This window comes from Prionailurus viverrinus, chromosome B3, assembly GCF_022837055.1.
Source record: "Prionailurus viverrinus isolate Anna chromosome B3, UM_Priviv_1.0, whole genome shotgun sequence".
Lineage (NCBI taxonomy): Eukaryota > Metazoa > Chordata > Mammalia > Carnivora > Felidae > Prionailurus > Prionailurus viverrinus.
Window position 1 is genome coordinate 116,479,169 of NC_062566.1, and position 12,902 is coordinate 116,492,070.

At 39.9% G+C, this 12,902-nt stretch overlaps 1 protein-coding gene across 16 annotated transcripts in view; it reads left to right on the forward strand.

Moving 5' to 3' along the window:
* Positions 1–12,902, forward strand: part of TTLL5 (tubulin tyrosine ligase like 5) — a 286,873-nt gene that overhangs the window by 180,125 nt on the left and 93,846 nt on the right. The window contains exons 31-32 of one of the 16 annotated variants that reach the window (XM_047863919.1): positions 10,808–10,880; positions 11,616–11,651. The exons of 14 other annotated variants lie outside the window; for them this stretch is intronic. In XM_047863919.1, the coding sequence (XP_047719875.1) occupies positions 10,808–10,880; positions 11,616–11,636 (94 nt within the window). In that variant the 3' untranslated portion in view covers positions 11,637–11,651. Of the gene's footprint in view, positions 1–10,807; positions 12,016–12,902 lie in introns of those variants that run through there. One more of the 16 variants, XM_047863918.1, reaches the window with a different exon arrangement.

A 12,902-nucleotide genomic window follows, 5' to 3' on the forward strand; every position in this document is an offset into this window, starting at 1 on the left:
GTCCTTTATCAGGTCCACTAGGTTGACACCCCCGTCATCACCCAGTTAACCCACACAGGCACGGTACTTGGAAGGAGATTGTAAGTACTGCTTTACTTCTCTTCGATCGGACTGGCTCGCACCTGTTCCTTAGTGCCCTTATTGTTCATTTTCCCCAAGGTTTGGATTCACCTTCCATGGGACAAATGTTAATAATAGGAACTCCCATCTATTATGTGTGCCAAACATCGTGCTAAATGCTTTCCGTGAATGATCCCATTTAATTCTTGGGCCAGCCCTCTGACAGATGGGGTTGATTTTTATTCCCATTTCACAGCTGAGGAAAGCAAGGCACAGAGAGCCTAAGTGACTGGTAGAGCCAGGATTTGAACCCAGCTGTCTTGTTCTAGAGCACAGGCCTGGTCACTAAGCTATGCTGCTTCCTGTTCTCGGGGTCATCCAGCTCAGAACCCGGGGTGTGGATCCAGGGGCATGGGGCCTCTGCTCTCCCTCCAGAATTCTCTCACTAACCCAACTCTTGGATTGGTTTTGATTCCTTTCCAGCGTCTGAAACCTTTCATTTCTTTTTGCCTTCTTTCTTGGATTATTTCTTTAATCCTCTCCCAAGGGCCTTTCATCCTCTCAAATAAACAAAATATTTAAAGGTTTTTAAGCCCTTTCACCCTGTTCTCAAGCAGGAAGATCAGCTTGCATCTATAATTTTATATAGTTCTGTGCTCTTGACCTAGCATATAGGTCATCAAAAGTTTATCAGTTTTTCACATAATTTCTGAGCTTTTCTATGTCTCTAATACCACCCAGTTGTACTTCAGGTTTTTGTGCAGAATTACCATTTCCGTAGGACTCCACAGATTCAAAACAGAAAGGTCAAAGTGTTCTATCTAGTCTTATCTCAAGGAGCAAACTCAAAAGGGAAAAATAAATTTTAGTCTTTAGCACCTGTGTTTTCAGAGGTCCTTTTAAAATAATATTCCAACACAAAGACTCTCTCAGAATCAAGGCACCTGTCACCATGAGCATAAAATCTCTTGGCAGGTCGAACTCATTGCACTTAAATAATTTTAGGCACGAATTCCATTTGGCTAGCTGTCACTGTTCCGGGTCCACCACAGCAAAGCCTTAAGACTTGTTAGTGTTGCTTATTACACTTGTATCTAAATGCAATTCGACTTTTATCCTTTCACTAATGAAAGAAGTCCTCAGTCATTCACTGGATACCTTTAGTAAGCAGACTTTTTTCTCGGAGCCCACACCATGCAATTTAATGCTAAACTTAACCGTCCCTGACCCCTTGACTCCCTTCTAAACACATATTACTTTTAATCTCATAATAGATCTTTCAGGCTCAGTTTTTCCGAGCCAGCATTTCTTTTCTGCCTTTTGTCCAGACTGTTCATTTACCATTATTATTGCCTCTCTGCTTACATTCCCCTGACTTCCCCAGACCTTCTGCCAGCCTGTTTGATCCTTCAGGGGCTCATGTGATTTTCCTCCTCACTCACATTACCATGTCGTTAGCTCCCTGGACTCTGCCCCCCCCCCCCCCCCCCGCACTGTTCCTCCTCGGTTTTGGACACCTGTGGGGATGCCACCTCTTCCACAGTCCTGCCATTCCTGCCTTTTTTTCCACCGCCGCCCCCATCTTCCCTGTGGACTCACCTTAACAAATGTACTTCCTCCAGATCTGGAGCTCTTTGAGAGCAGAAGCTCATCTTTTTCTTCTTACTAGTGCCTACGAACAGTGTCCAATAAATGGGTTGGATTTATTTCGTGGGTTATTTATTTATGTGAGTCGAATGCTGTGGAAATAAGAGAACTACTTAGATATGTACCTTTATATGGGGTCCCAGCATTGCAAAATGCAGGATGAAAAGAATTTTGCTGCAAAAATCAGGGAAGTCAGCTAGAGATGTAACATATACACAGAATAGGAAATACTAGTTTTTTTAAAATTTTTTTAAAAATCTTTGCTTATTTTTGAGAGAGAGGGACAGAGTGTGAGCAGGGGAGGAACAGAGAGAGAAGGAGACACAGAATCTGAAGTAGGCTCCAGGCTCTGAGCTGTCAGCACAGAGCCCGACACAGGGTTCGAACCCATGAACTGCGAGATCGTGACCTAAGCCTAAGTCAGATGCTTAACTGACTGAGCCACCCAGGAGCCCCTAATAATTAGTTTTTTTAATGAAAGATAAAAGAAATTGTCTTTTTTCCAGCTGAGGTAAAAATTTACATAATGTGCACGGATCCTAAGTGTTCAGCTTGATGAGTTTTGATCATTTTATATATATCCACGTAACCCCCACTCAACACAAGATGGGGAACATCTCTGTCACACTCAAAATCCCCCTGTGTCTCTTCCCAGTCAGTACGCCTCCTCTCTCACTAATCACACTATTGACTTCTCTTACGATACAGTAGTTTGCCTCTTCTTTTTTTCACGTTTTTTTATTGCAGTAAAATACACATGACATAGAATTTACAAACCATTTTTAACTGTACAGTAGAGTGGTATTAAATCCATTCTCATTCTTGTCCAACCATCACCACCATCTAGCGCCATGACTCTACATCTTGTAGAACTGAAAACCAGACCACACAGTAACTCCCCATTCTCCCCTTCCCCCAGTCCCTGGCAACCACCTGTTACACTTTTCTGTCTCTATGTTTTTGACCACTCTTAAGTACCTCATATAAGCGGAATCGTACAGTATCTGTCCTTTTGTGACTGGTATCTTATACTTAGCATAATGCCCTCAAGGTCCATTCACGTTGTAGCACGTGCAGAATTCCCTTCCTTTTTAAGGCTGAATAACATTTCACTGAATGGTGTACCACATTTTGTTTATCCATTCATCCTTCATGGACACGTAGGTTTCTCCCACATTTTAGCTATTGTGCTTCTGAGCATGGGTGTATAAATACAGTTTTGCCTAGTGTTGGACTTCTTATAAGTGGAATCTTACAATATTCTTTTGTATCTGGCTTCTTTCAGCAAAGTGTTTTAGAGATTCATCTATATTGTTGCTTACATCAGTGGTTCAGTGTTTTGTATTGTTGAGTGTAGTGTTCTATACGAATATTCCCACAATTTGTTTATCCATTTTCTTACTGATGGGCATTAAGATTGGTCTCAGTTTTTTACTATTATGAATACAAACTCAATGAGAATTATTATATAACTCTTTTTTTCATAACCATATGTTTGGGGGGGTATCTATTTAGGAATAGAACTGTTAAGTCATACAAATATTTTTTAATTTATAAGAAACTGACAAATGGTTTTCTGAAACTATTGTATCATTTTACACTCCCATCAGCAACGTGTGAGAATTCTAGTAACGCACATGTTCACCAGCATTTGGTATTGTTGTGTTTGATTTTAGTCATTTTATTTTATTTTGTTTTGTGTGGGTTTTTTTTTTTTTTTTTATGTTTGTTTTTGAGGGAGAGAGAGAGCATGAGCTGGAGAGAGGCAGAGGGAGAGGAAGAGAGAGAACCTGAAGCAGGTTCCATGCTATCAGCGTAAAACCCAATGTGGGGCTCAAACCCGCTAGCTGTGAGATTTGACCTGAGCCGAAGTCCGACACTCAACCAACTAAGCCACCCAGGCGCCCCTGATTTTAGTCATTTTAATAGACATAAAGTGCTATTTTCATTTTCCTGATGACTACTGATACTGAGAACCTTTTATGTGCTTTTTTATGTTTTATTGGCCATTCATATGTATATTTTTGTAAAGTATCTATTAAAATGTTTTATACATTTTAAAATTAGGTTGTCATTTTACTGTTGAAGTCAACAGTTAACAATAGGACTTCTTTATATGTTATCAATTAAGAATCTTTCTTACATATATGTATTGTAAATATTTTTCTTCAGGGCATGGCTTGCCTGTTCATTTTCTTAGTGATAGCTTTTGATGAACAGAAATAAAAAAGCCTAATTTATCAAAATTTTTAAAAGATTTTATTTTCAGTAATCTCTACACCCAACATGGGACACAAACTTACAACCCCCCACATCAAGAGTCACATGCTCCACCGGTTAAGCCAGCCAGGTGCCCCTCAGATGTTTTCACTTATGATTAGAGCTCTTTGTGTCCTAAGAAATCTTTACCTATGATGTGATGCCTGGGTACCTCAGTTGGTTAAGGGTCTGACTTCGGCTCAGGTCATGATCTTGCGGTTCATAGGTTCGAGCCCCACATTGGGCTCTGTGCTGAGAGCTCAGAGCCTGGAGCCTGCTTCAGTTTCTGTGTCTCCCTCCCCCTATGCCCCTCCCCCACTTGCTGTCTGTCTGTCTGTCTGTCTGTCTCTCTCTCAAAAAATGAAAAGACATCAAAAATTTTTTTAAAAAAGAAATCTTTGCCTATGACAAGTTTACAAAAACATCATATTTTCTTCTAGAGGCTTTTAAGTTTAGGGGTCTGTAATCCAACTCAAATTTATGTTTATCTGTAGAATGAAGTAAAGGTTGATGTTCATTTTTTTTTCATATGGATATCCAGTTGTTTTAGCAGTATTTGCTAAAAAAAAATTATTTTCCCCATTGAATTCACTTTGGCACCTTAGTCAAAAATTAGTTGACCATATATTTATGGGTATATTTCTGAACTCTTTATTCTGTTTCACTGACCTATTATTTATTTACTATTATGCCTATGCTTCACTTTCTTGATTGTGATTTGTATATAGTGGCCTTGAAATCAGGTAATGTAAGTCTCCCTTTTCAAAATTGTTTTGACTATTCTAGATTCTTTGACTTCTCTATATAAATTTTAACATCAACTGGTCAGTTTCTTCAATAACAGCAAAGCCTGCTGGGATTCTTATTGTGATGGCATTGGATCTATAGATCAGTTGGGGGTGGTTTCCAGTTCCGGTTGTGGCTGAGTGAGTTTTTATCCAATCAGCCCACTGGATGAAACACAAAGTACAACAACCTGAAGGCAGTGGAGGGTAAACAGAAGCCAGTATTTGGAAGAAAGGAATGGAAATTTGGAGGAAGGGAACTGCAAGAGGTGAGCTTTCTCTTTGTTTTTCAGTTATTACCTTTTGACCTGAGGGCAGGCCACGGTTTGCAATTAGAACTTACATGGCAATCCAAATTAACTGGCTTAACAAACTGGAGGCTGAGGTTTAGAATAGCCACCTGTGGGAAGAGTGAGAGGAAAACCCTGGAAATGAGGCAACCATCTACTCCAAACTATACAGTTAAAGCTAAAAGAACTGAACATAGAGCCATGGCCCATGGAAGGGAAGAAAGAATTTCAGGTGGAGTTTAGCCAAATTAGCTGCCTGCTTAAAACACACACTCGCACGCACGCACACGCACGCGCGTGGTCTTTGGAGCAATATAATACAATCCAGTATCTATAACATTTCACAGTGTCCAGGATACAATGTGAAATTCTTCAACATATGAAAAAACAGGAAAACATGACCCATTCTTAGAATGAAAGATAATCAACAGAGACCAGTCTTAAGAAGGCTCAGATGATGGAATTAATACGCAAGGATTTTAAAGTGGCTATTATAACTATGAACCAAGATGTATAGGAAAATATGCTTCAATGAATCAAAGATAGGAAATCTTTGATTTCCAGATAGAATTTCCAGACAGAAAGCCAGATTTCCAGATAGAAACTGTGGAACTAGGAAAGCAACATTTGAAATGTAGAATAAACATCTTAACAATATTGAGTCTTCCAATAGAAGTTAACCATCTGACTCTTGACTTTGGCTCATGTCATGATCTCACAGTTTGTGAGATCAAGCCCCATATCAGACTCTTCACTGACAGCACAGAGCCTGCTTGGGATTCTCTCTCTTCTCTCTCTCTGCCCCTCCCCTGCTTGCTCTCTATTTCAAAATAAATAAATAAATAAACTTAAAAAAAAAGAGAGAATTGTTAAAAATATAATTGCATTTTGTTTATGGACCTTGATTCCTGTACTACCAATATTTTTATAAAATTCATAAGGTTTTCTGTGTAAACAATCACATCTGTGAATGCTGGCAGTTTTTTTTTTTCCTTATGACATTGCCTATGTCTTCCATTACTAATTTTTTTATAAAAGTTTTTTTTTTAATGTTTATTTTTGAGAGAGAGAAAGAGAGAGAGAGAGAGCGCGCACGCAAGTAGGGGAGGGGTAGAGAGAGGGAGACACAGAATCCGAAACAGACTCCAGGCTCTGAGCTATTAGTACAGAGCCTGATATGGGGCTCAAACTCATGAACTGTGAGATCATGACCTGAGCTGAAGTTGGACACTTAACCGACTGAGTAACCCACGCACCCCTTCCATTACTAATTTTTAATTGAAGTAGTGAGAAAAAACATCCTTCCTTTATTCCTGTTCTTAAAGGAAAAGAGTTCAGTGTTTCACCAATAAGTATGATGTTAACCATAGATTTTTTAATAGATATACTTTATTAGGTTAGGAACTTTCTTTTGTTCCTAGTTTACTGAGAGTTTCTGTCATGAATGGGTGTTGCATTTTGTCCAATGTGGTATTTCATCTAATAATATTCTAATATGATTTTTCTTCTTTATTCTTTAATGCAGTGAATACATGATTGATTTTTACATCTTAAACCATTCCCATGGTAAATATCACTTGGTCATGATACGATCTTATTTTTTATAGATTTTTTTTTTCTTTTAATTTAGAGAGCATGAGTAGGGGAGAGGGCCAGAAGGAGAGAGAGAGAGAGAGAGAGAGAGAGAGAGAGAGAGAGAATCTCAAGCAGGCTCCACACAGAGCTAGATCCCACAACCCTTGGATTATGACCTGAGCTGAAATCAAGATTTGGACAGTCAACCCACTGAGCTACCCAGGTGCCCCGGGGGTAGTTTTTTTTTATAAAGGAGATAGATATAGGTTGATTGATTTTATTTGCTAATATTTCATCAGAGTCTTTTTGTGTATATTCTTGAGGCATACTGGCCTGTAATTTTCTTGTAATGTCTTTGTCATGTTTTTTGTGTCAGAGATATGTTAACATCGTAAAATGAGTTGGGAAATTTTCCCTTCTCTCTTTTGTTCTGAAAGATTTTGTGAAATATTGGAATTATTTCTTTAAATGTTTGATAGACTTCACTAAAACCATCTGAGCTTAAAGTTTTCTTTGTAAGAAGGTTTTTGATTATAAGTTAAATTTCTTTATATACCTATTTATGTAAAGAGAGCAATTTAGACTTTCTCTCATTGTGTCACTTTTAATAAGTTGTATTTCCAAGGATTTATTCACTGAATTTTTGGCATAGAGTTGTTCATAATATTACTTTCTGTCTTTGTTGTCTATAGACTCTATGATCTTCTTCATTAATTTTTTATGTCCTTTTATTCTTTAAGATCAGCTTGCTTGGAATTCATCAACTTTTAAAATCTTCCAAACAGCCACCTTTGATTTTGTTGATATGCTCTGTTTGCCTATTTTCTATTTCACTGTGCTAAAAGATAAACTGAAGTGTATTAAAATTTTGAAGAGCTCATTGGAGCAAACATTGATTTTTAACTGGGCAGTGACAAACTGAAAATGGTTAGGAGCAATCTATCAGGGGGAACTAAGGGAAAGGCTTTCTTTTTTTTTTAATGTTTATTTATTTCTGAGAGACAGAAAGAGAGACAGAGAGTGAGCAGGATAGGGGCAGAGAGAGAGAGAGGGAGACAGAATCCGAAGCAGGCTTCAGGCTCTGAGCTGTCAGCACAGAGCCCGATGTGGGGCTTGAACCCACGAACCATGGGATCATGACCTGAGCTGAAGTTGGACACTTACCTGACTGAGCCACCCAGGCACTCACCCGCCCCTCCCGCCCTTTTTTTTTTTTTTTTAATAGAGCAGACTCCTAAATAAAGCAAGGAAATTATTTGATTACTTGATTGACTATAGCTGAAGCAGTTGCTTTATTTGGGAAAGCCTACTAGGCTGTTTGTGATTGGTTGTTCTTAATTTCATTTTCTCAGACTTGAGTGCACTGATGCTGGCTTAAGTTTTGGTTTGCTTATAAAGGCTGCCAAGGCATTAGAGCCACCTCAGTCTAATGGCCTCCTTGTTGACTTCTGCTTTTATTATTCTATTTTTTATTCTACTTACTGTGTGTTTACCTTGCTCTTACTTTTCTAGCTTCTTAAGGTGGAAAGCTTAAGTTGTTAATTTTCACTCATTTCTTTTCTAATAAAGACATTAAATATTATAAGTTTCTATTTAAGTACTCTTTTAGGTTTTGTTCAATTGTGTTTTCATTACCACTCAGTTGAATACATTTTTAAATTTTTCCTGTGATTTCTTCCTTGACTCATAGATTATGTAGAAGTGTGTTGTTAAATTTCCAAATATTTTGGAATTTTCTAGATATCTTATTACTGATTTATAATTTAATATTCTAATCAGTGTACATTCTGGATTTTAGTCCTTTGATTTTTTTTTAAAGGTAATTACCATTTATTTTTTGAGGTTCCTTTGATTTTTATTGAGACTTATTTTATGGCCCAGCATTTGGACTATCTTCATGAATGTTCCGTGTTCACTTGAAAAGAATGTGTATTCTGAAGTTAGTGGATATAGTTTCACATAATTGTCAAATTGACTGAGTGGGTGGAGAGTGTTGTTTAAATGTTTAAGTCTATACTGGCAGGGTTTTTGTTTGGTTTTGGTTTTTTTCCCAGCACTTTAAAATACCTGTTCATTGTTTTCGGGCCTTTGTTTTCTAATGATAAGTCAGCCAACCATTAGCATTGTTGTTCGCTTGTGGGTAATATTTCTACCAGCGCCAACCAGCACCCCACCACCCTGGCTGCTTTGAAGTTTTTGTTCCTGATTTTTAGTTTTCAGCAATTGGACTATCATGTGCCTGGGTGTAGATTTCTTTGTACTTAACCCTGCTTAGGATTTGCTGAGCTACTTAGGTCTGTAGGTTAATGTCTTCCATCAGCATTGGAAATTCTCAGCCTTTATCCCTTTATAGATTTCTTCTGCCTCATTCTCTCTCCTCTGCCTTCTGGGATTCCAATTTTATATATGTTACATACTCTCCTCTATTGCATTCAGTCTGTTGTTAAGCATTTGGAATGAATTCTTCCTTTCAGATTGTATATTTTTTCACTTCTAGAATTCTTGTATGGTTTTTTTTTTAAGTAAATTTCATCTCTCTATTGAAATTCCCCCGTTTGTTCATACATGTTGCCTACCTTTTATACTTGACCCTCATACATATTTCTCATGGTTATTTTGAAGTCCACCTCTGGTAAGTCCAACATCTGTGCCGTCTTGTCAGTGCCCTTCTATTGACTGTTTTCTCTCCTGGGTCACATTTTCTTGCTTCTGCATGTCTTTTACAATTATTAGTTGTATGCTAGGCATTTTCTGTAAAATCAGAGTCTTAAGTAAATGTTATTTACCCTCCCCCCTCTCCCAAAAAGACATGCTTATCCTTTTCTCCGGTTGCTAGTGTGTGGGAGAGGGGTGGGAGGCGAAGGGGGTGAGCCAATCTAATTGATAATTAAGCTGGGTCTGGACTTTGTCACAGCCTTTGTTAGATTCCAGTTCATCTCTGGCTTCAGATGTTTGGAGAGCCGGATGGGAGCACCAGTTAAGATTCTAGAGATCCTTTTATGCTTTACAGTCATGTGGCCAGCTTTCTGAACTGTGAGAGGTGTCTGCTTTTCATCCTGTATGTCAGCTTTTTGGGTAACTGAAGAGTGCCTTTCCGGTCGTGCTCTCTTCTCACCTGTCCCCAGGCTGTATTGCAACAGGTCTGTGGTTCACAAAGTGCAGTTCATGGATCTGGGGGTCCAGGGGGGATCCTCAAGACCCTTGGAGGAAGCCAGTAGGATCAAAAGGTTTTTCACAGTAATGCTAAGACATTTTTTTGCCTTTTTCACCACGTTGACATTTACACATGTTACAAAAACAATGGTGTTTTTGTAAAACTCTTCATGCCTTAGCAGAAATTGAGGCTGTGGCACCAAAGTATAGTAGCGACCATTGTAATCTTTACCACCAAAGTATTTGTAGTTACAAGAGTAATGCCAGTGCTACTTAAGAGAATCCTTGTTAAGCAGTAATAATTATTAAATCTCAACTCTGGATTACATATCTTTTTAATGTTCTGCCTGATGAAATAGGATGCACACATAAAGTTCTCCAGGGCCCTGTGTGATAGTCGTCTCAAGGAAGAGCGCTTGTGTGACTGAGTCACAGTCCAAGGTAGCCGCTTCTTATTCCGGCCAGCACTGCTTTGTGCTGCTCGTGGGAGCCCCACCCTTCCCTGTAGGATCTTCAGCATTTACCACACACGTACTGTGTGCTATGACTACTTTGTTTGGGACTGAGAATTTATGAAGAGAATGTAACCTCTGCTGTCTTTAACATCTACACATTCTATAAAGTGCCATGGAAGTAGATGGATATTCTTTCCTGTGAAGAAACAGTAAGATTCTCCCCAGAAAGCACTTCCTTCATGGCTCTACAGTGTTTCTCATTAGAAGCATTGGTGGCATTCTGAGCAGACATATTCTTCCTAGTACACGACTCTTCCCTGCGTTTTTAGACGTTTAGCACCCTTGACACTGCCACCCCCCCCCCCCGCCTATTGAATGTCAGCAATCCCCCACCCCCATTATTATGGCCTTTGAAAGCACACCCACACACTTCCCAACCCTCAAGAAGGACAGGGACATCCTTGCCTGTACATGGTAGCTCAAGTTCTGTTGCGATTGGGTGAAGGAGCCCGGGGAAGTGGGCTGTGGGGGTCACACTCTCTGTATGACTGTCACATTTCTGTGCCCCATTCTTCCCCTACAGTCTTGTGACATCACATGATTCTCAGAAAATCTTGACGCTGAAAGCCTATCTTCATGGAGAGTGTAATTGCCTGGTGAGGAGATCTGCTTTGCTAAAAACCAGTGCGTTTGATAGATCACCTCCAAGTTCCTTAGAACCAACATCCATTCTTTGGAACAGCTATTAAAGCAAAGGGGAAAGTCTAGCCCTTCAATGTATATTGGCTGGAGGTTGGGGGGGGGGGGTGTTCTGCAGGAGGACAGTTATGGGGAAACATTTAGCCCTTATATGCCACAGTGCAACAAAGAAAGTGAGATGAAGTTCTAAGTAAATTGGCTGATAAGAGAGGGTGATGTTGAGAAAAATTTGCCATATTGTTGCCTATTAGCTACATGCGTAGTAAAGGGAAATACAGCATAGTTGACTCTGAATCTTTGAATTTGAGTCCAATGTTAGACATTCTGAGCTTTTCCACAGCTAACTTTCTTGGCTGTACAGATAACATGAAACTCTTAGAAGTTATTTTCAGGGACTCTTTGCACTATTATATTTTAGTATTGAGCAAAGAATAATATAAAAACTAGAGAGAACAATTAAATCTCAAAATTTTGATGGGAGTAGAAAATGTATTACTAGTAGACTACAATGAATTGAGGTTCAGGAAAATGGGATGGAATTTTGGATGGAAACAGAAACTATTAGATGCCACATGAAGGAATATGCAGATAACGGAATCTCAGGGAAGGCCCAGAAGAGAGTGCGCCTGGCCTCCTCCGAGTCAGCCATTGTACAACCTGCGTCCTACAAACCCCACACACTTGTGCTTTAGTTGGAAGATACAGCGGCCTGAGTACCACCCACTGGCGTTCCAAGCAAGCGAGCTTCACCCGGCATCACCACGTCGCCCTCCACGGCTCAGCGCTCCGGTCCCTACCCAGTGGTGCACTGTAAAAATTCCTGCCTCTTGGCTAAAAGTTTCTCCTTGCTTGAGAAAGTTTCTTTTGTGATTTGGAGAGTGGATTTATGGTACCGAGGAGATTAAAAGCAGCTTCTGCTGTGAAAGTTTATGACGTTGCAGTCTGTTCACAGTTTGCAGTTGGATGAGCAAACCTCCTCTCATCCTCAGTCTTACTCTTACGTGATCTCCTCTTGCCCGCTGTCCTACCCCTAACACTCACAGTCCCTGGTGGTCTCCATGGAAGAGGGCCCTGTTACAGACTCTGATTTCTGATGCACAACAAGCAGGCGTTAAAGTAAATGCCTCCTAGGAATATTTGTTGTTAAAGAAGCTTTCAGAAAATAAAACCAACCTAGCCTGCCAGTGAGATGATTTCTGACTTAATAGTTATAACGTAGTTACAAAAATCCTTTAATACCTAATTCCCAAGTCTAGATTGCTGCTCGTGGCCAGAAACTTCTAGAACCAGCAAGCCAGAGTGGAAGGAGAATCACAATTGGTGTATTTTTTGACTTTTGGTGCAGTTCCCATAAACAGTAGTTTCCTTCTAAATTTGAATATCTGCCCTAATTGATACAGAAATCTGAAGGTTAATCCAGCCAGGCAGTTCCTGCTGTTTCATCTGTATCTTCCCGTGTTCCTTTGTTCACTGGATCAACCCACCCTCGCCTCCGCCCTTCTCTTCCTTTCTACCCGGAGGCCTTTCTCCACCCACCACTCCTTCCACTCAGAGCCCGTGCATCTCCCCACATGTTTTCTTCACTAAGCTTTCCTCTCCCCTCACTAATGAGAAAGATGACACGTGCCTCTGGCCCCTCCTTTCCTCACCCCTTAACTCCTGTTTGACTCCCATTCAGCATTTCACTTTGTGAACAACGTGAACATTCTATCTGCGTATTTAGGTACGACTCCTTTCTCGTCAGTCATTGGCCGCCACACTTCTCCATACCTCTGGAAGCCCCTTGGGAAAGACCGCGTCGTTTGAACTATGTAGAGTAGCACACACACCGAGGGGTCACTGAAGATCAGATGTCATACTCGGAAAAATTCATAAATAAGCCCTGAGCATTTGGGTACTTTTCTCCAAGAAGATTAGCCCAAAGCGTGTAATTGTGCAACTGAACTGTGGGAGCCAAACTGTGGGAGGAGATGAGGAAG